The sequence below is a fragment of the Alternaria triticimaculans genome (assembly GCF_023758025.1).
Source record: "Alternaria triticimaculans strain BMP 0046 chromosome Unknown scaffold_4, whole genome shotgun sequence".
Taxonomy (NCBI): Eukaryota; Fungi; Ascomycota; class Dothideomycetes; order Pleosporales; family Pleosporaceae; genus Alternaria; species Alternaria triticimaculans.
In genome coordinates this window covers 230,422-252,554 of record NW_026055961.1, presented here as the reverse complement: position 1 = coordinate 252,554, position 22,133 = coordinate 230,422, and the positions used below count along the sequence as shown (strand labels likewise).

General features: G+C 55.6%; 8 protein-coding genes across 8 annotated transcripts; 5 read left to right on the top strand and 3 right to left on the bottom strand.

Moving 5' to 3' along the window:
• Window positions 1-548: 548 nt before the first annotated feature.
• J4E78_003698 (uncharacterized protein) lies at window positions 549-1,673 on the bottom strand (the record flags this gene model as incomplete). Its single annotated transcript, XM_049364335.1, has 1 exon — window positions 549-1,673. The coding sequence occupies one exon, from the start codon at window positions 1,671-1,673 to the stop codon at window positions 549-551; it is 1,125 nt and encodes a 374-aa protein (XP_049223413.1).
• A 302-nt stretch (window positions 1,674-1,975) lies between these two features.
• Window positions 1,976-3,295, top strand: J4E78_003697 (uncharacterized protein; the record flags this gene model as incomplete). The annotated part of the gene is made up of 1 exon (XM_049364334.1): window positions 1,976-3,295. One exon carries the CDS (start codon window positions 1,976-1,978, stop codon window positions 3,293-3,295), a length of 1,320 nt encoding a protein of 439 aa, XP_049223412.1.
• Window positions 3,296-4,786: 1,491 nt separating this feature from the next.
• On the top strand, window positions 4,787-6,671 carry J4E78_003696 (uncharacterized protein; the record flags this gene model as incomplete). Its single annotated transcript, XM_049364333.1, has 3 exons — window positions 4,787-5,149; window positions 5,202-5,745; window positions 5,797-6,671. The coding sequence occupies 3 exons, from the start codon at window positions 4,787-4,789 to the stop codon at window positions 6,669-6,671; spliced, it is 1,782 nt and encodes a 593-aa protein (XP_049223411.1).
• A 2,721-nt stretch (window positions 6,672-9,392) lies between these two features.
• Window positions 9,393-11,792, top strand: J4E78_003695 (uncharacterized protein; the record flags this gene model as incomplete). The annotated part of the gene is made up of 2 exons (XM_049364332.1): window positions 9,393-9,823; window positions 9,872-11,792. The coding sequence occupies 2 exons, from the start codon at window positions 9,393-9,395 to the stop codon at window positions 11,790-11,792; spliced, it is 2,352 nt and encodes a 783-aa protein (XP_049223410.1).
• Window positions 11,793-12,171: 379 nt separating this feature from the next.
• Window positions 12,172-13,719, bottom strand: J4E78_003694 (uncharacterized protein; the record flags this gene model as incomplete). The annotated part of the gene is made up of 1 exon (XM_049364331.1): window positions 12,172-13,719. The coding sequence occupies one exon, from the start codon at window positions 13,717-13,719 to the stop codon at window positions 12,172-12,174; it is 1,548 nt and encodes a 515-aa protein (XP_049223409.1).
• Window positions 13,720-14,078: 359 nt separating this feature from the next.
• Window positions 14,079-15,026, top strand: J4E78_003693 (uncharacterized protein; the record flags this gene model as incomplete). The annotated part of the gene is made up of 1 exon (XM_049364330.1): window positions 14,079-15,026. One exon carries the CDS (start codon window positions 14,079-14,081, stop codon window positions 15,024-15,026), a length of 948 nt encoding a protein of 315 aa, XP_049223408.1.
• Window positions 15,027-15,937: 911 nt separating this feature from the next.
• On the top strand, window positions 15,938-17,691 carry J4E78_003692 (uncharacterized protein; the record flags this gene model as incomplete). Its single annotated transcript, XM_049364329.1, has 5 exons — window positions 15,938-16,164; window positions 16,214-16,304; window positions 16,388-16,598; window positions 16,654-17,078; window positions 17,143-17,691. 5 exons carry the CDS (start codon window positions 15,938-15,940, stop codon window positions 17,689-17,691), a joined length of 1,503 nt encoding a protein of 500 aa, XP_049223407.1.
• A 2,041-nt stretch (window positions 17,692-19,732) lies between these two features.
• Window positions 19,733-22,070, bottom strand: J4E78_003691 (uncharacterized protein; the record flags this gene model as incomplete). The annotated part of the gene is made up of 2 exons (XM_049364328.1): window positions 19,733-21,066; window positions 21,137-22,070. The coding sequence occupies 2 exons, from the start codon at window positions 22,068-22,070 to the stop codon at window positions 19,733-19,735; spliced, it is 2,268 nt and encodes a 755-aa protein (XP_049223406.1).
• Window positions 22,071-22,133: the final 63 nt, after the last annotated feature.

Below are 22,133 nucleotides of genomic sequence, written 5' to 3'. Positions count from 1 at the left end.
CTGAATCTGCCTCCGCTGCGCATGCAAGTCCGCATGCCGCATGCTGCATTAGACATTCAGCGGAACAAACACGGTCTGACGAGGGTACTGGGGCTTTGGTACGCGAGACAGACTTGCTTCTGCCGGATTTACTTTGGTGGTGGATATGCGCTGAGCACTTGACTTGATCGTCTATCTTGAGCGAGAAAATTTCATTGATGATACAATCCTCTTGCATCCATTCATGCTTGTGCTGTTTGACGTATTTGGAGAGTGAGGTGTGTTTGGGAGAATAATGAGGGAAAAGATGGATGCAGATACGGCATGAGAAATGTTTAATTGCAGATTAGGCACGTGGGGACCATCTCTGCAAGTTATCGAATTATCCATATACGCAGAGATGAACACCATAAGAGAGGGAGGAAATAAGTGCCTCATTCATTCCAAACATGACTAGAATTGTAGGTATCAAACGCCGTACGCCATGTCTTTATCCCAGTACCCGTTATCAGCGCCACATAATGCTGCTCTCTGAGTATTCGCAAGTTCCATCAAACCGGGTATCTACCTCATTTGTCGCCCTTCTTCTTGCGCAGAGACTGCCCAGACCCTTCGAAGTGCTTCGAATCCTTCTGCTCACCCTCCTCCTCCTTGCCCTTGAGTGGCTTGATCTCGTACCCGAAGAACAGTTTGTTGGGTGGTAGTCTGAGCGGCTGCGGGCCGTTGGTGCGTCGTACTGTCGGGGGCGGGTTTGAGGACTGTCCCGCGATGGGGGTGGACGCTTGCGGGGTGGGCGCCTTGCTGCCCTTCTTGAGCAGCTTGTGACCGGTGGTGAGGAAATTTGAGGAAGTGGCCTTGGCTCCGTTGGCTGCGGTCGTCGATGATGGTGCGATGGCAGCGTAGTTGATAGCATCTGCCATGGTGCCTTGAGCGTGTAGTGTGCCGCCTTTGCCGCTCATGACGCCCTTTCCACTGCGCGGTGTGCTTGTGCCGCTGTTCCTTTGGGGCTCTTGGTAGCCTACTGGTGGAGCGAAGTCGACTGACAGATCGGTCTCGATGGTACAGACGGCCTTGCTTGGGTGTTCTGGCTTGGCCTCCAACACTGCTATGCTATACACGTTGTCGTTGTACGAAAAGGTGAATATGTCGCCGACTGTAAGACACGAGAAGTTGCGGAACGCGTTTTCGAGCACGGCCTTGGGGTCGGAGATTTCGAGGAAGGAGGAATCTTGTGGTTGCAGCTTGATAAAGGTGCCGAGAGGGATGTCGGTCGACTTGACTTGTAGCAGGTCACCGGGCTCCAGCTGGAGTGTCTCCATGAGCCAGTATGGCAGGTAGATCTTGCCCTCCTCTGCGATGAATTCCAGCACACCTGCGTGCGTCTTCTTTCCGTCCGCCTTGCCGTTTATGAGCTCGAAGAGCATAGGGTATGTGATGTGCAGCCTGGTGAGCTTGTCGAGAGCACTCGGAGGGAGGAACACTTTGCCGCCGTGGTTTGCCTCGTGGCGCTCCGGGCCAGGCAACATGACGATGGGATAGCATCGAAAGTACTCATCGAAGCGTCGAGGAGCGCCGCCGCGACGTGCGGCGAGGGACTGGTACATGGCCATGGGATCGTCTTGGTCGTAAAAGTTGGGGTTGAACTGTATGTGGTGAGTGTAGGACAAAGAAGGTGGTCGGGTCGCACTTACCATTTTAAGTGTGCGGGATTAGTGAGTCAGATGATCTTTTAGAGGGCAGTGAATGGTTCAGGTATTGTTAGGTAACGGCGGGCAGGTGGTAGAAGTAATACGTATTGATGAGAGGCCTGGGATGACGACCGTGGTTGGCAGCAGTACAGCGGGCCGTTTGAGCCAGTGAGAAGTCCGCTAAACTCCGATTAGCGCGTCGTGGCCCAAGCTTCAAATTAATCGCGTCCGACGTCACTGCCTGGCCGCCTGGGCTCATCCTCCGCCGAACCTCGACGCCAGAATATCGCGCAACGTTGCTAATCATCATGGCCAGCTCTAGTGGAACATACAACCCCGCGCGACCGAAGCGCGCTGGCGAGCAATTCACGCGAACCCACCACATGGACGCCGACGAGCATTCGACAAAGAAACCCCGCTTTGACCCGCGCAACCCCTCCACGCTGGCTCCGGATGCAGAGGATGAGGAAGATCCTGCTCTCGAGGCTGACGTTATAGGAAAAAGCGCAGGCATCAAGCGGAACGCAGTCAACATCGACGGCTACGACTCAGATAGCTCCACGGAGAACTTCGAGGCGCGCGCAGAAGCCCGACCCAACAAGGACGAGCCGCCCAAAACAGAGGACGATGACGACGACATGTTCGCCGAGGATGACAAAGACGATGAGATGGACGAGGGATTGCGGAGAGATCAGACCAAAAAGAAGAAGTTGCGCTTCCTGGACGATGCCGAGATCGAAGGCCAGGAAGCGAACAGCAAGTCTGGGGGTCACGTAGCTGTTGACTTCACCAAGGGTCCGAAGAGCAGAACAGAAGAAGTCGAGAGCAGTAGTGATGAGGGAGATGACGAGTTGCGCGACCACGTACCCTCCGACGTCGACGAGGAAATAGGTGCAGGTGGCAAGAAGAAGCATGCGCCTAAGCTGGATGCTTTCAACATGAGCGCCGAGCAGGAAGAGGGTCGTTTTGACGAAGCCGGAAACTTCGTGCGCAAGGCCTTTGACCCCGAAGCTGCGCAGGACTCGTGGCTGGATGGCATATCGAAGAAGGACATCAAAAAGGCAAAGGAGGCGCAGGACAAGCTGGATGCCGAGCGAAAGGCACGAGAACGAGCCGAAGACTCCATCGTGACCAGCGACGTTCTATCGACCCTCATCACGCACCTGGACGTTGGCGAGACGCCCATGGAGGCTCTCGTGCGATACGGCAAGGCAGCACCGAAGAAGCCAGCCAAGAACTGGGCCAAGAAGAAGAAGAGTCAGGCTATGGAGGTCGATTCAGATCCATCGCAGGATGCTGCGGCGATCCAGGCAAAGGAGGTGATTGATTCTATAACCGAATGCGCCAGTCGGCTGTCTGATCGCGGCGTCGAGGATATTTACGAACTCCCCCGCGAATCCATCATGCGGCAGTACAAGCGTGAGACTGGAGAGGACTGGAAGAACCCGAACCCGGAGACAGTGCAGTGGGAGTTCCACTGGCTCAACGCACCAGAAGGTGAGATTAATGGGCCATACGACCAGGCGACCATGCAAGCGTGGGAAGCAAGTGGGCAGTTTGCAGCAGGAGCCGAGTTCCGACGCGTCGGCGAGACTGAATTCTCGCGGCTGCTCGACTTTGAGGACTGAAGGGGTATGCAATTGATGTAAGCACAGCCACGATGTCTGTCGCGTAACCAGTCCGCAGAAAAGGGATGATGGCGAGACGTCGCGCCCGAGAGTGGTGTTCGGCCCAGTGGCCGGATTCACATGATCAGCTATGCATGCAGGCTAAGCGATCCTACAAACCACATCTGCTGTGCTCAGCCAGTCGGAAACTTGATAAAAGCGGGAAGCCGTCCCTGATCGTCTTCCATGGCCGAGTATATGCCTAGCTTCTAGAGGGTCTGTCAAATGAGATGAGTGAGTGTGCTGTGCGGCGTGGACTGCGCAGCGTGGATGGAGATTATACAGAGTTATGTGTAGACCACAATAGAATATGAACAAGCAGTGTCAAGCGATGGCAGTGAATATGCAGCCTTATTCCAGTTGCACATCTGGGGTGCAGCACGATGAACCGTACCAGGGGAGATTACCGGTGGCAGGGTGCAGCTGACGACGTCGCGTGTGCTCATCATGCACCCCGAGCGTCTCGGAGGATTCTGGCCAAAGGAGCAGGTCCCTCGAGTTCACGACGGGGCAGATTTGGCCTGTCTCGACGCCGTTGACAGCAGACACTTCTGGCAGGCGTTGATGGAAGGGAAAAGCTGAGTTGGTGTTGTTCCACGTTATTGGCAGGGAGCTAACGCTACGGCCCGCCACCTGGCGACTTCCAGAACGCCGGGCCATCCCTCTGTCGCCCTTTTGTGAGGCTGGCCCGTCCAGGGAGGGCGGTGATGTGGCGCGTGGGCAGACATGGTGGGCATGAGTAATGGGAGGTGTTGGGCTCTGGCCAGGGCATCTGTGCGGACGAGGGTATTTTAAGAGAGATGTCATGGTAGAGGGCGGCGAAGAGGTAGCGGCCTCAGACGGCGGGAGGAACAAGCCGTATACACAACTTAATACCAAACACGACCTAGGCAGAGTGCAGCGGGAGATGGTTTACGATGGACGTCAGCCAATCAAGATGGATAAGTCGCTGACTCCTGACCTGGCCAGCCGTTCGCTGCGCGCGAGACTATTGAAACAGCTGCCCTCAGTCGTCGCGGGCACGTGTGCAGCCGTCTCCCCGCGCCGTTAGTGGGTGTCAGGACAACTTTTGCTTCCAAGCGGCGGGCATCGTCGTCGCATCCAGCCAGCTACGCATCCACCCGGTCGCGTGTTAGCGATATTGAAGCCCTCTGACGTCTGCTAGCCTGTTGTTCGCGTCCCACCGAAAAGTGCGGCTCGAAAGGGGACGACTGCGCTGGGTCCGCCAGGCATCCCTGATTATTACCATCGCCAGCCAACCTCGACCACGCAAGCTCGAGCTCACGCCGACCCCTTTTCTCCTCCGATCCGACCTGACCTGTTTGCGACGGCCGCCTTCCGCTCATTTCACGACATTACGAGCTTGGACCACGTGCTACTCTTACCTCCGCTGTTAATTTTCTTGCTCTGCACCCAAACACCGCCCCGGCCCTCCCTCGCCGCACACATATAATGTACTCGTCGGCGTACGACCAGTCGACGTCGCGCTCGCCCATTGCCCAACGGAACCAGCCCCACTCTGGCACCCTGCACCGCATGCCCTCTCGCCAGTTCGACGCCTACCAGCAGGTCCAGCAGCAACAGCCCAACACCATGTACGCGCAAGACGATCACCAAAGGTACGACCAGCCGCGCAACTACGAGCGCCTCAACCAGACCATGCACGCCGGCGCCTACGGCTACGACATGGGCGCGCCCCAGGGCTGGAACACCAACGCCTTCTCCCAGAACCAGGGCCTGGGCTCGCTCGGGGGCGCCCAGCAGGCCCGCATCAAGTCGCAACAGCGCGGCGGAGGGCGGAGCGCACTCCCATCGGTAAGCACACCCGACACTCGATAGATGGATGGAGTCAATACTGACTTTATAGGGATGGATGGACCAGCAGCCCCAAGGCCTGCCTAGCTTTGCCCTAGGCAACAACAACCTCGGCGCCATGCAGAACACGAGCTACGGCCACGACGTCGACGAAGAGCTCATCCCCACCGCCATCGTCATCAAGAACATCCCCTTTGCCGTCAAGAAGGAGCAGCTCGTCTCCCTCATGACGGAACTGCGCCTACCCCTGCCCTATGCCTTCAACTACCACTTCGACAACGGCGTCTTCAGGGGTCTGGCCTTTGCCAACTTCACCACCGCCGAGGAGACGGCCGCCGTCATCGAGTCGATGAACCACTTTGAGCTCAACGGCCGGAAGCTGCGTGTCGAGTACAAGAAGATGCTGCCATTGGCTGAGCGGGAGCGTATTGAGCGGGAGAAGCGTGAACGTCGTGGACAGCTCGAGGAGCAGCACCGGCCCCTCGGCGGCGGTCTGCAATCACAGGCTTCGTTTGGCTCCCTTGCCTCGCACATGCCCGCTACATCGCCATCGCCAGTTTCCGCCATGCGAGCTGGATCGGCATCAAAGACTGTTGGTATGTTTGCGGACGGGATATATGACGGGAACATTGCTAACGACTACTTAGATGTCGACCTCAATGACCCCCAAGTGCTCCAATTCTACACGCAGTTGCTTTTGTTCAAGGAGACCAAGGAGCGCGACAGCATGACGTTCCCCCCGAATCTGGCGCCTCTCCAACGCCGCACCGTCCACACTCTAGCCCACCAGCTAGGCCTCGCGCATGTGTCCAAGGGCACCGGCGAACAGCGACAGGTGCACATTTTCAAGGTTCACGACAACCAGGGCCTCAGCCCCCCGATGCCGCAGATGCCCAGCAACCACATGGAGCAGCCTCGCCGCAACCTCAACCGCGCAGCAACCACCGACTTCAGCGATGTGCGCGCCGAGGGTGGATTCTACAACGCCTTCAACAGGCAGCCATCAGGTCTTCTCGGATTCCCCGACTCCCCCGGCGGCCTGAACGCAGTGCCCAACCTCCGCGGCGCCAAGTCCTACGCCGACCTCCGCTCCTACACGCCTTCGCCCGCGCCCTCGACCGCCAGCCACCCCATCGGCCGCCCAGGCGGCATCTCGCTCGAAGGACTCGGCTACAGTGGTAGTTCCACCAACCCCAACGGCACCCCCACGACGGGCTCCATGTCGCAACGCGACGACAGCCTGCTCGAGCGCGAAATGAACCGAATGCAACTCAGCTCCGGCTACCCGCAAAACAGCAGCCCGCGTGCTCTGCGCCAAATGACGTCTTGGGATGCGCCTGGCCCCATTGGCGGCCACCGCTCCTTCAGCACAAACTACGACGACCGTCCGTCGCGCCAACCCCGTGGACCCCTCCCTGAACGCGGCCAGGGCTTCGGCCGCCCCCGCCAAAACGGCCATCAGAACCGCAACAGCGATGAGCTGTCGAGTCAATCCAACGTCGAAATCCTCGTAGGCCAATAGCTTAAACACGCAACGACGAAAATGAATGTCGACGCACGTATCCTCACTCCTTCTATCACATCAACGAAACGTGCGATGGCGCCACCCCATGAACGACCACGAGAACGTCTTTAACGGCCTTTGAACCGCCCTCGGCCCTCGCTACTTTACCAACGCCAAACACACACCCTGGATTGAACCTTTACGATGCATACGAAGAATGATGCTACGAAACGGTAGAAAGATAAGACATTAGTATAACACCACCAAGAAGATCCAGAACTTTCCCATATGGGCCCACTGCCCAAACATTTCCACCCTCCATCTATCCATCCATCCGTTCAATTCCACAATTGGCATATTGGGTTGTTGCAAAGCAAAAAAGCATCTTATTCAATCATGAACATATGGGATTTCATGTTGTCGTAGTTTGTTGTTTCATGTATCGCCCTTTTTCTTGTCTGTCGTTTCCCCTCCTCTCCGTTTTTCGATTCGCGATTCTTTATTATTATAGTCTTTTGGATAGTGCTGGCCCCCAGGTGGTGCGACAGGATTGTAATGGAAGGTGTGCAATTTTTGACTTGATCTCCGAATTATGGCTCGTCTTTGATATCTGTACTGAGGTTTACTAATCAAGTTCCGGTGTCTCCGATGTCCCCAAGCAAGTCTCTTATATCCTGAATGCATTGCTCTAGGATGCACTACTTGTACCCGGTACGACAGTCGAGTAACAAGAAGGTCAGGTGAATATGCGTGCTGTTCTTGCTGCGAGGTCGATACGTTTCGAGCACAGTGTTGTGAGTCTGGGTGCCTGTTAAGTATTACATATCAGTGCAACGACTTGGGTGGGTGGGGGAGGCGGAGGGGAGGAGGTGGGGTGGTGGTGGAAGTCTCGCTTTTCCAGTACCCTTTTCCAATATTCATGTTACATTGCCGTGATCTTGAGTATTCGTGGCTGGTGCAGCGATCGAGTAGTAAAAACTGATGTGCGAAATGCCATGATGCGGGTGCCTGTTTGATGTGTTGTAGACACAGTGTTCGGAGTCGGGGTGCCTGTTGAAGTATTACAAATTGGTGTAGGGACTTTGTCCCGATTGCATGGAAATCTTAAAGCCAGAGTATCGCTCATGTCCGATACACCATTCTGTGTATGATTGCTCGGGCCACTCGCTTCCATTCTCCAGCCAATCCGAATTCACACTTCTCACTTCTCCGGAGATGCCTTCCCATCCACAGCACTACCGCGTGGCACATGACTTTATACCCTGGCTGTTGAGTCGATCTGACACCACGTTACTTATCTTGCAACGTACGAGTCAACAAACATTATACCAAATCAGGTGATATCTAGAACGTTCGATGGGGAGTCCCTGGTATGAAGGAGTGCCATGCCGGGATGGATCATGATGGGACGCACTGTTGATCGGAAGATTATAGGAGATCTGTCGTAAAGCAGGGGAGGTCAAGGCACGGATGGGTGGGGGAGGGGATGAAGGTCTCTTGTTGGACGTCGTAAGCTTGGGCGGGTGGGGGCGGAGGAGGGAGGTAATGGCCATCTCATTCAGGTGTGAGCTGCGACGGTCAACTGCTTGCACTGCCCTAGATCCCGACAAGATGCACTGTCGATCGGATGATGTATGAGGCATCTGCTGTCAAGATTACTAGGTAGGAATCCGAGGCATGGTTGAATACTGTAGAGCAACTGCACGGAAGCCAGCACCATTCAGCGTTTGAGCCCCTGGCATGATAGACCACTGGTGGCAGGATGGATCTCGATGAGGGGCGCTGTTGATCGGGAAATAATATGGGAAATCTGTAGTAAAGCATGGGAATTCAAGGCGAAATGCCATCGTTCCACCTCAAACGGGCCGAATGCAAATCATGCCGGCTGTCATGGGTCAACGTGGCCGGGTGGCGGGATGACAGAGTTTTGACGCCCTTATGTCGTTGCCAGACTGGTGTTGAGAGCTGCAAGTGAGTATGAATAGGATGCTGTAGGTCGCGTCGAAAAGTGGACGTTAGCATTACTACTACTGACAGGACCCAGACGATGTTGCGAGTCATGCTAGCGCGAGGCTAAGCGAATGACGCTGGCGGTGCGGTGAAGTCTACTGATCTCATCGTGAGCGTTCGTACGCGACAGTGCCGACGCTGCCTTGCACGCCATCCAACCGCCCGCCTCCAGGCTTCCGCCGCATCTGAACACGTTGCGCATACCCTTCGACAGCGCCATCGCCTGCCCGCCCACCCATTGGTCGCCGGTACCCCGGATTTCTCCACCAAAACTTAAACGACCCGACTCATCTTGCTCCGCCGAATGTCTGCCTCGCGGCGCCCTTCCTGATCACGACGCCGCTGCCTTCCAGAACCGCCTTCCAGGCGTTTGTATTTGCGCCCTTTGCTGGAACACCCCCCGATTCTTTGTGCGAGTCAACGAACTGTTTTGAACAATCACCCGGTGGTGTAGTAAAACTGCGACAACAAGACAACAATCTGGACTGCGCCGCTACATAATCGTGACGGAATCGCGCGACCTAGGGCCTACGATTAAACTCCATCATTGACTCCGAGTGTCAGTTCGCACTTCCACGGCTTCGCACCTGCACGGAATTGACAAGGCTGATAGCCGCGCTCGAGGACCCGCGAAGAATCTTTCAGGCCGGCGGGATCACCGGATACACACAGCGGACGCACCCATCAAACATCTCCCTCGCTCCAGCCACACGAGGCGCGCGAGCACTCATGTCGAACCGCAAGCGGCGCGCGCCGGGTGCTTCACCACAGGCTCCCACTCAGGCGTACCAGCACGACATCCCCGCGACCGACTCATACATGAACTGGAACGACCCTACGGCTGGCGCAGACATGAACTTCACCGACCCGCCGCTGTACGACTATAACGGCCAGAGCATGGGCGGAGGCCATAGCCGCGTTGTGTCGCTTGATGGATACAACGACGGCGCGGAAATGGCGGGGCAGTTGGTACGGCGAAACACAAACCAGCAACTTGCACCTGCGCCACGGCGGAATCAATGGGATGGATTTGCCAGTCCGACGCAACAGTGGGAGACGGTGGATGACGATGAGGAGCTGGAGCAGAAGGCGGCTATTGCCAAGAAGGATGCACAGGCGAAGCGGAAACAGATCCCGCCGTTTGTGCAGAAGTTGAGCAGGTGAGTATCTTTGCAGACTGTACCCGGGGCACTGACTGACGTTGACAGTTTCCTCGATAACAACAAGAACGAAAACCTCATTCGCTGGTCGGACGACGGCAATTCCTTCATCGTGCTCGACGAAGACGAATTTGCGAGGACCCTGATACCCGAGCTGTTCAAGCACAACAACTACGCGTCCTTCGTACGGCAACTGAACATGTACGGCTTCCACAAGAAGGTGGGACTCTCGGACAATTCGATGAAAGCCAGCGAGACAAAAGCGAAAGCACCTAGCGAGTACTACAACAAATACTTCAAGCGCGGTCGACAAGAGTTGTTATGGCTGATCCAGAAGCCGAAGAATCCTGTTACCGGACCGAAGCGGAAACGGGACGAAGAAAACAAGGGCGATAGCGACGAAGACCGCAAGTACATTCAAGATACAGGGGGCGGAGGCTATGTTGAAGAAGTGGCCGTCAGAGGAAACGAGCAGATGGCCATGATCCCGCGATCCGAGTACAACAGCCTGCGGGTTGAAGTCAGGGAACTCCAGCAACAGCAAAAGCTCATCTCCAATGTCCTTACCCAGATCAAACGCCAGAATGAGGAGTTGTACTCACGAGCGACATCCTTCCAAGCGCTGCACGACCGCCACGAGAACTCTATCAATGCCATTTTGACATTCCTCGCCACTTTCTATAATAGGAGTCTAGAGGGCAATGCGAATATGAATCTGGCAGACATGTTCCCCGCGGCACGACAACAACACCACGGCAATGTCGTGGACGTCGACGACTATCCCATGCAGGAAGCACAAAAGTCGCCGCAATTGCAGAGGAACAAGAAACCGCTTGCCATTTTACCAGCGCCAGCTCCGAACCAGGACTACCTCGCTCCAACGACGACAGGCCGCGCCACGACCATGAGCCCAACAGCCCGGCCACTCGCTAGCCCCATTACACGGCCTGGCAGTCGACAATCAGTGTTCAGGCCCTCAGTATCGATGAATCGCCAGCAGTCCCAGTCGTCACCATTTTCCCAACAAGCCAGAGACAGCATCACGCCCTCCCAAGTCAAACCCGACCCCGCCTCCAACCTAAACCCACTAGCCGACAACTCCGCCATCATGTCCGCCATCCAAAACGCCAACGCCACAGCAACCAACCACTCCGGCACTTCGCAACCCCCACCTTCAGACTTCGACTACGCCGCCGCTTTATCAAATTACCAAACCCAAGACGGTCACGTCCCTCTCACCCCACAACAACGCAACGATGTCCTCTCCCAGATCGTAAACAATACCTCCGCCCAAAACACAAACAACGCGCTTACCAACCCGCATCCGCCTGAAATGGACCGCTTGCTGGGTGATCTAGCGCAGTACCAAGCGACGCAGCAACAACTAGAAATGCTACAAAAGTTGTCCGACCAGCAAAACAGCAAAATCCAACACATCCACGAGCGTATCCTACCTCTATCCCCCACAGGCCAGATCTCTGGACTTGGCGAAGGCAACGACGGGTATTTCGGCGGTGCAGCCGGCGACGACGGCGGCCTCGGCGAACCCGGTGGTTTCGACCTCAACATGGGCCACTTCGTCAACGACGACGATTTCTTCACCGCAGACGCGAATCCCCCCGATCAAAAAGCTACCGTAAACGGGATTAACACCAATACCAATGGCGGTGGTCTACCTGATTTCACATTCGATGCCAGTACGCCGTTTGATGTTGATCCCGCGAACGGCGATGCTGGCTTTGATTTTGCGGATGAAGCGAATGGGATTGGTGGAGAGGATCCTGGGTTGCTCGGTGTGGATGATGCGACGGGTGCGAATGGGAATGTGAACGGCGTGGGCAAGATTGAGAGTGCAGGGAGTGGGGGGAGTAGTAATAGTACTAGTCCCGCGGCGACGGTGGAGGAGGTGGAGGATGAGACGAGGAGGGGGACGGGTGGGGGCGGGAGTGCGAAGAGGAGGAGGAGATAGACGGGTGGATGTAAGAGATTGTACAAAGATGAAGAGGAGCAGGAACAGGAAGGGATGGGATGGGATGTTGTATTTGATTGCGGAGGATTACGACAGTCACGACTGGATCGAGTGTTTTATCAGCCACGCGCTTTTTCGCTGGCATTTTTTCCTTACGGCTGTGTTCTTGTTTGCATGCACATGTCGTGTTTTTTCTTCTCCTTTTTCTTCTATTCGTAGAAAGGAGAAGGAATTTAGATACCCCACTTCTTCATATGGCAGTGTTTGCTAGTGTTGTTGGAGATGTGGTGATTTACTGGGAGGGATTCTCAAGTCCTGGCTCAATTCCTTGCTGAAGTCGATCGGGATGTAGAGATTATTCGATATTATGTGTGCCCCACTATATAGGTGAAGACTGGCTGTTACCCAGTAGGTCGTGCACCGCTGTATCTCTATACCTACCCCATTCGAGATCGAGCCATTCCTGCTGTCCAAGTCTTTCATACAAACTCATGACCTTCTCGCTGGGTCTCCAGTCGCCAACCTGCCACTGCACCACCGGTGGTCTTGGTGCTGCAGCAGCATCGCCGTTCTTCTGCGTCTCACTACCACGCCCAGCAATGAACTTGACACCCCATCTATGCCCCTTCTTCATCCTTAAACCATAATCCTCTATTTCCCTTTCGTCCGAGGGGTGCCACCACAGGTGCGTAAACATCTCCGCGTCCTCAAGATCCGGCATATTGTCGCGAGTCAGCGACGTCGCAAACGCCGCAAGCAGCGGCTCGATGCGTTCTCTGCAGGGCTGGACGCGGAACATGTTTACACCGTATTCAGGTCCGTCGGTGACTTCGTAGTCATACTGCGCACAAAGATCTCCGCACTCATTTGGGTCGATCTCATGGGGGTAATGTTCGGTGTCTGAGATCTTGTACCCGCCATGTTCAGAGTCGTGAGGATCCTCGCCTCGGGGACCGATGAAGTACCACCGCCCGTCTGGACGCAAGGGATGAAATTCCAGTCTGAAGCGCCGCATTTGTGACCATTGCTGCGGGGTTGGTGCGTCGGGAGTGGGGAAGAGGTCGGGAGTGACCATGGCACGGATGTCGAATAGGGTTAGTTGGGCACCGAGGTTGCGCAGACCGATGGAGACTGGGTCTTTGTCTGCGGGGTGGATCAGGTTGGGCCGGGCTATGGACTGATCATGTTTAGGGAGTGAGAAGAAAGGGTAGAAATGCAGTGCGGCTCTGGTCAGGCTGGTGGGGATCCTTTTGCCGCAGAGGTGCTCCTCCTGGTCTATGATGGCGGCGCCGAACTCGTGGCGGGCGTCTCGTAAGGGACCTTCCCACGGCCAGGTCCAATGCTCGCGCATCACCTTGCTCGAAAGGGCGGAAGGCATTGGCCTTTCCCATAACCAGCGGGCGGTCCACGCTTGGATAGCTGGCAGGTGGACGAGGCATTGCAGTGGTACGAGGGGAGATAGAGGCCGTATGTCTCTCGCGGTGTCGGCGTCGGAACCGCAACTTGATCTGATGGATAGGCTGCTTATGAAGGGTAGATCGGGTAGTGTCTCTGGGTTGTGCAGCTGTAGCCGGCGCGAGTGGTGTCTGTGGTGGTAGCATACGAGATATTCTAGGTCGTCTGTGTCGAACTTTTGTGTCTCGAATTCGATGTTAAGGGCGATGCTGGTGGGCGGGTTCTGGACTAACGCATATGCGGCGGCACTTTGCGAGTAAAGGGCATGAATGCGTGCGGATGTGTGGGCGCTGATGGCCAGGGTTTCCTCTGCGGGTTCATGGCATGGTAGTGGTGGGTCTGCTTGTTCATCGACGAGGATGAGCGGTAGTGGGAGCCAGTATTGTAAACACCCGTACTTTTCGTTGAAGGCTGCTTTGACTTGTTCGAAGAGTTCACGTTCGAAATCGGGGTCCGTCTCCCGGAGCGGCATATTGGTTCATGACCTAGCATGCTATTACAACGTTGCGTGATAGGCTCTGCCTAGGCCCCGCCTCTAGTCTCTCCCACCTGCAGGGTGTTAGAGACGCAGACGCACGTGGGGTGCTCCGCACTGCGCTTGATCTCACACGTCGCTGCACTCGACTGTGCCATGACTTACGTTCCTCCTGCGGCTTAATGTGCATGACTCGGCCGCCCGTTTGCGTGTCCGGCCCGTTCAGACGGGGAGGCGTCAGTCACTCATAGTAGGCCAGACGGGTAGCCGTGATGACGGGAGTGGTGACGGGAATGGTGACGGGAGTGCGAAGATATAGATAGCAACATGGCTGTTCGGGGCCGGCATCGCACACCATGAGCGCAACACTTGCACCCCCCAGCGTCGACGTCGGCACCCTGTCGCCCGCGCCCGCACCCGCCAAGTCACGTGCCTCCACAGCCGCGAAGAAACAGACCCCAACCGCTCTAGTCTCGCTGCTATCCGGTGCCGTCGCGGGCGGCGTCGAGGCCACAGCAACCTATCCCTTCGAGTTTGCCAAGACGCGCGCCCAACTGCAGGCCGGCAGTGGTGGCTCCAAGAACCCCTTCGCCGTGGTCGCTCACGTCGCCCGCACCCATGGCGTCGGCGCCATCTACACAGGCTGCTCCACGCTGATAGTGGGCACCGCTTTCAAAGCCGGCGTGCGCTTCCTCTCCTTCGACTCGATCCGGAACCGCCTCGCCGACGAGCATGGCGTACTGTCTCCCGCACGCGGCGTGCTGGCAGGAATGCTGGCCGGCAGCGTTGAGAGCATCGTCGCTGTCACGCCCACGGAGCGCGTCAAGACGGCCCTGATCGACAACGCGAAGAGCACCAGTGCCGCGCGCTATCGCGGGGGTTTCCACGCCACACAGATGATCCTGCACACTCACGGCCTGCCTGGCCTGTACCGCGGACTCGTCTCCACCACGATGAAGCAGTCGGCCACCTCTGCCGTCCGCATGGGCTCCTACAATGTCTTGAAGGATGTCGCGCGCCAGAAGAACTTGCCGCAGAATAGCTTCGTCACGTTCGGGCTGGGTGCCATAGCCGGCACCGTTACTGTCTATGCCACACAGCCATTCGATACTATCAAGACGCGCGCCCAGAGCGCACAAGGCGCGAGTACAATGGAGGCCTTTTGGAGCGTTATGCAACACGCTGGTGTTCGCGGGTTCTGGAGTGGAAGTACCATGCGACTGGGTCGATTGGTCTTCAGTGGCGGCATAGTTTTCACTGTATATGAGAAGCTCGCAGCTCTTATGACTCCGTCATCGTTATAGACCTCGGGTGTTTTCAGTGGCGTTGATTGATATCCATGGAATCTTGCTTTGCTCCATGTCGTCTAGTGTTACGATAGATATACCATTATTATTACTACCAATGTTGTGTATCAAACCGCATACCGCTGGGCTCAAACTAAGGACTACACATGATATTATGATCAAACAACTGTGGATAGACGCGCTATGCTGCATAGCTTTGATGGCCTTCAACAGAGTAGTTGCGTTTTGTTGTATTGTGATAGTAGATTGGAATAATCCTGACTGTGCACGATCCGACGTGCTAGGGTGGGGCACTTTGAGCGCCTTATCTGGTCCGATAACCGACGGGCTGGTACAACGTCGTTCATCGCACGTGGCCAACGCTGCATCTTCTCCTGGCTTTCACGAATGCCGCATCTGACGCTCTGGCATCTCCCGCGGCAATGTCATGCGAGGGCGACCCCATGGCAATCGCAGTCTAACGTCCAGCCGCGGGACGGCAAGGGCTACCTACACATCCCGCGGCAACGCATGCGGCTTCGACTTACCCGCGGGAAGGAAGGGCTCGCTTCGAGGCATGGCGTGTCAACAACGCTCCGAGATCCTTCGCGCACCGGCATCCCCTCGCTCTAGCTTCTTGGAACCAGCCTTAGTTGCCAAACGGGGACTGACAGTGGCGCATATCCACTGCCATGGTTCGCCGTTTCCTGGGGCCCCGCATTCCCCAGGCCTGCTCGCATTCTTAGCCTCCTCTCTAGACCCTTGGTATGCTTGCTAGACGCCTTTGGCAACTGAATCCGTGAGATAGCCCGCGGCCAATCGTGCAAAGGCTTTTCAAATGGCCGATTGTCTATATAACGACGAGGTGGGTGTCGTGAAGATGCATCATCAATTCACAGCTCGGTCATCGGCGCACTCAACCCAACAACATGACGAACACCGACGAGAAGATGACGAGCATCGACGAGAAGATGGCAGGTGCTGAGTTCAAGGAGGTAGCTCCAGAATCTGGACCCATCACACCGCAGCAGATTCAGGCTCGCTTCGAAACATTGAGAGATTTGAGCCAGGAACAAATGGATGCGTTGAACAAGAGACTTGTCAAACGACTTGATTGGAGACTCATGCCATGCATCACACTCATGTTTCTCATGAAGTAAGATTTCCGAAGCGTACTTTTGCATCATTGTGCTTACCAAATCTAGCTACCTCGATCGCATCAACGTGTCCAATGCACGCCTGGCTGGGCTACAGAAGGACTTGCACATGAGCGACACTATTTGGAATACGGGTATAGTATGTTCTTCCCACCACCGCAAGCTTACCCCTACACATGATGACTTTGAGGGCTTACGCTAACTTTGTACCTCTACCTACAGTCAACCTTCTACGTCGGCTATCTTGTTGGCCAACTTCCCGGTAACCTGTGGCTTGCAAAGGCGGACCCAAGATGGCTTTTACCGTCCATGATGATGGCATGGAGTACAGCCACAATCTGTATGCCGGCAATGACCAGTGGAGCTGGCTTCGCCGTGTGTCGCTTCTTCATCGGCTTGTCTGAAGCACCTTTCTTCCCGGGTATCACGCTGAGTATGTTCCCGTGCATTAGACCCACATTCAATGAGCTGGAACTGACGGGCAACAGTGACATCTTCCTGGTACACCAAAGAGGAGAACCCCATGCGTATGGCTATCTGGCATGCCGGAAACACCATGTCGAATATCTTGTCTGGGTTCTTGGCTGCCGGCATCTTGACAAACATGGACGAGGTTCTCGGACTCCACGCATGGCAATGGTTCTTCATCATCGAAGGCGCTGCGTCTATTCTTGTGGCCGCTGGTGCCTACTTCCTGCTTCCATCGTGGCCGCACAACACCAAATGGTTGACTCCGGAAGAGAGCGAAATGGCCATGTACCGCGTTCAAGTGTCCAACGGCGGCCATGACGAGGGCGTCGGCGGCACGTGGGATGGTGTCAAAGCCGCAGCCGCAGATCCATTTACCTGGTACTTCTGTCTGATGCACTTCGCCCTCGTAACAGCGCAAAGCTTCAAGGACTTCCTGCCATCGGTACGTCCCCATGTCCAGCACCACTGTGCTACTTATCCTCCGCGTGCTAACCCCAAGAAAACAGATCATGAAGACCTTCCACTTCGACGAACTAACCACCTACCTCGTCCAAGCCCCTCCCTACGCCATCGCCTATGCCTTCGCCTGCGGAATGGCATACACATCCGGCCGCTTCCAAGAATCCTACTACCACATCGTCCTCCCCATCGTCATGTCCGCAGTCGGCTGCGCCGCCCTTATCGGCACCCTCAACATCGGCGCCCGCTACGTCGGTCTCATCCTGCTCATCAGCGGCACCTACTCCGGCCTCAACCTGCAATTGAGCTGGGAGACGACGCTTGTCCCCGCGCCTAGGAGCAAGAAGGCGGCGCTCATTGCGATTGCGAATTGCATTAGTCAGACTAGTCATTGGTTTAGCCCGTACTTCTTTCCGACGAGTCAGGAGCCATTTTATCGGTTGGGTGGGGGGTTGATTCTTTTTGGATGCGCGGCGTGTGTTGTGAGTGCTACGCTGGTTAAGATGAGGGCGAAGAGTTTGAATAGGAGGTTGGATGAGGCGGAGGGGTGGAGTGAGCATACGGGTGTTGAGAGGGGGTGGCGGCATGTGTACTAGTTGGCTGGGGGAGGAAGAGCAGCTGGTCTGAGATGACAGGATGGGGTTTACGAATTTACGAATAGATGTTTCTGTAATTTATCCGCTTCTCGAGTATTTAGTCGCAAAAGCAATAGTTGAACGTACGTACATACTTCGCAGATCAGCAGGCAAGGTTTGCTCTATAAGTCCCCGTACCGACTACATCAATGCTATTGTTGACAACTCTTTTACTAGATATACCGTGGATAGTAATGCCAGTTTCTAGCCCTCCTGGCGACTACAAAACGCGGAGAGGAGGGCATCGCTGCTTCCTCCATTACTAAATGCTTCCCAGCTGCATCCTCCAGAAGCTTCTAGCAACTGATGACGCGGCGGAGGTAGACACGGCATCTCAGGATTATAGATGAAGAACAATGTGATGGATGACCTCGGAAGTGTTGGAGTTACCAAGGTAGTTCTTCGCTTAGTAAGACAAGTTAGGGCTGACGTCGGGTGGTCAGTGCTTCATGCCACTTCCGTCGCGTCTGACATCGTGACCCCCTGCACACACACGACACCACGAAGCTTGTTGCTCATCCACAAGGATGCTAATCGAGAGACGTACGAATCCTTCTTGCCACTACGCCGCATGCATCCGCACGCCGCGCACTTTGGGCACTGGAATGTCTGAGTTAGCATCGGCACTTTCCTCTGGTAACGAGAGAAGCATCGTCGTCAGCCCGTGCTCACAGCACGGATGCCGCCGGTAGCGCACTTACGTTGCTGCCTTCTGGTCTTCTAATCTCAGCTCTGCTCCCTCCGGACGAACCACAAGCCCCAGCCGTCCTGTGACCGCGAAGCCATGTGCTCTGGTGAGACATCACCAGGATCACAGCAGGCGTCCCTGGACTGTCATTCGGTAGCCAAGAAGTATACCTGGACGTCAACTACGAGGCTTTGCTCTGTGGCTTCGTGTCCGCCGTCTTCCTCCTTGCTCGTATGCGGGTGTCTGCGGCCGGTGGAAGAGTGTCACGGCACCAATGAGACTGTTTCTCACTACTATCTTTGATGATTTGACGACGCTGATCAGCTTTTTTTGACATGGCCGCTAAGCGCATCGAAGGAAGAATTACCGTTATGCTTCACACCAGGCAAGGATCGTATCCCACTAGTCCCGGGCTTCGAGACGGTGCCTACAGAGTAGGGTCGTCGCGGATGTTGCGACCTGTCCAAAGGGTCAACAATTCCCTTTATATGCCGTCGTTGCGATATCTTGGAGTACTCATGTATCTTTTCGTTCCCTTCCACATACCTCGCGCGAACTTATTTCAAGACGACACTGCCATCGGTCCGAACACCAGCCCCACAGTATGTGTATTCGAGTAGTCGAGAAGTTTCCTGTTTGCGGATGTATCTACCACACGCATTCGGTGGATCGATGCGCTTACTATGGACGACATCCTGTGGTTGACAGAGTTGTCTGGGTTGGGGCTGCTTGTCAGCATCACAAGACGTGCTGATATCAGGTACCTGCATGGCTTCATTTGGGCCTGGTGTCTCGGTTCACTCGCTGCCAACTAACGATGTCATGACTATGGTCAATACCTCTCATATCAAAGCGATGATATCCTGGGTTAGGACCAACTTCGGTCATCAAGTCGGAAGCTTTTGCACAAAGACAGGCAATATGATATTGGCAAGATTTGATATGTATGTTTGCGGTCGGATTCAGAGGACTATCTACTAATAGATAGGCGCAGACTACGGCTAAACTGACGATAATCGCCCTCTGGCCGTGACAAAAGTCCACCGAAACGGACGTCTGAGTACGGTCAACCTCCAACCCATGTTTGATCGCAACCGCTCCGCCATTGATGGAGCCATGCCACACCATCGTGGACAGCACCATTCTCATTCCAACTTGAAACGCCGTCAGAACTGCCACTACACGTGTACGCCATTCATCATATCGACTGCTATACTGCTTTCCGGATGTCAACGCAGTATAAAGACCACCGAAACAGTCGTCCAAGAAGTATTCCAAGATGAACGCGGCCAGGTGGTGGAATGACTCCATCACTCACTGCTGCACAATGTTCTGGCGTTTGGGATACCTCTCCTCGTCCTGCCGGGTCGGACTGGTGACGACACCCTCCCTCCTCCCACGTTCTTCGCGCCTCCCCGTACGACTCGACTCGCTACCGGCTGATGACGCAGGACGAGACCGACCGCGGTTGTGAAATGATCGGATACTCTGCATAATCCTTTTAGACGCACGATCCTTCTCCCGAGGCAGACATTCTCCGGCGTCGCTGGTCTCTGATAGTCCAGGCAGAGCGGGCGGGATGGAAACACTCCTCTTGGTCTTTGCAGCACTGCCGCTGTATACTGAGGATGATCGCGACGTAACGTTTTGACGTGGTCTCGGCTGCTCGACGAAAGGGGTATACTCTTCAGTCACGTAAAGTGCTGTCCCAACGCTCATGCTACGCGCTCTGGGCGGACTCTCCACAATGGTATCAAGGCTGGTTGAGGTACGGTACTGCTCAGACTGGACTGGAAACGGCTCATCCACGGGCACATCGGACATGTTGTCATCCACCATTAGTGCCTTTCTCGCGAGCTCTTCAAGATGTTCTTCTGCCGTCATTCTTCCTAGGACCTTTCCTTTGGCCTGTCCACGGTAGCGGGTCGGCAGTAAACGCACCGTCGAGATCGAGGTGCCTACAGCACGCCTCACGCACTCGAGGCGCTCAATATCGCGTCTCAGCTCCTGCTGCCCCAAGAGCAAGTACTGCATTGTGTCGACATCGGATATCATTCGCGGATGATGCGTTCCACACGACATGTTTCCTGGTGCCTTGAGATTGTGGCCGTAGTGGCACCTGAGTGCATCGACGACGTGTGGCTCTTTCCTCAAGATCCTGTCTTCCTCCAGCGCCGCCTCAAGCACCGCTCTGTTGCTGTCGTAATGCATACCTCTTGCTTTGAGCGAGTCATCTTTGAGTGGAAGATCTTGGCTCATACTAGCCATCTCAACAGCTCGAAGCTCGTGGTACTTTGACCGGTATGTCCAGGGCGTGAAGACACTTGGCGAAGGCAGCTTGTTCCTCAGTCGCTCGTGCAGCGGCAACGTGACGTACTCGCAGCGGTCACACGTGGGCGGCGGAGATGCGTCGGCATCTGGATCATCGATACAGATTGCCCGCTTCCTACGATCCTCGTTCAAGACCTCGGTGTTGTCGAAGATTCCGCCTTCGACTTTGTGCTTGGGGTACACGCTGTTGATCAGGACCTGCATGACTTTGTCTCTGTTGGCTTTTCGCTCTGAGAACTCGGTTGGCTCGCTGTGTTCGTTGCGGGCGGGCATCTTGCTGCGGTGGTAGTCCATGTTGTCGGAGGGGTAGCCCAGGACTGTGAGATGGCGTTCGTCAGTATCGTCACACTGGAAGTATACATGGAGGAAGGATGCGAGAGCACGTACCTTGCTTCTTCTCCCGAAGCGCATCATCACCCGCCTCGTTCACATGGGCCAACACATCATCCCAATACTCCCTCGCCTCCTCCTCCTGCCCGGCATCGGGCGACGCGAACCAGGAATCAGATGGCGCGACAGAGGGACTGACTGCAACGACACCATCCTTCTCTCCGCCCAGAAGCTTCTTCGCATCACGTCGATTGCCCGCCTCGAAACCTGGAGGAAACACACCCGGAGGCCAAGCCACAGACGGTATCTTCGACAATACAACGTGCTCCTCCTCTTGCTCTACCGTATCACGTATCATAGTCTGACTACGTCCCCGCCTCTCCCCCAAATCCTCACTTTCTTCTTCAATGTCCCTATCACCCCCCTCACCATTCCCAACACAAAACTTCTTCGTAGCAGCATCATAATACTTGCCAAACCCCATCAACGTCGGATCCACAGACGTGCTCCGCCCCTTTGCCGCACCGCGCGTGGGTGAGCGCGCAGACGCGGTGCGTGCTTCGTAGGACGCGATTCGGGAAGAGAGGAGGTTGCTCGTGCTTGTGCTGGGGCTTGGGTTCGGAGTGGGCTTGACATTGACGGTTCTAGGGAGACGGGAGGGCGTTGGTGGAGATGGAGAGGATGGCGCTGCGTGCTTTGCTTTGGACGCGGAGGTGTTGGAGGGTTTGTTGGTGTTGGTGTTGGTTGCCTTGCCGGTGCTGGAGAAGGGAGGCGGTGGTGAAGACGTGGGTGTTTCGGGTGCGTCATGGAAGTGGGAGGGGGTGGGGATGGAGGTTGAAGAGGAGGATGGAGATGGCCATGGGGAGGGAGTGTAGGTGTAGTTGGTGGTATTGGCGTTGGGTAGACCAGGTGAGGATGCGGATGGTGTGGCGGGGAATGCGAAGTCTTCTTCTGCGGCGGCTCGGAACTTGGAGGTGTTGCGTCGGGGCATGGTTGCTCGCTCACTGACTCACGAGTGAGTGCGGTGCTTGTGACGAGAGAAGTGGTAGGGTGA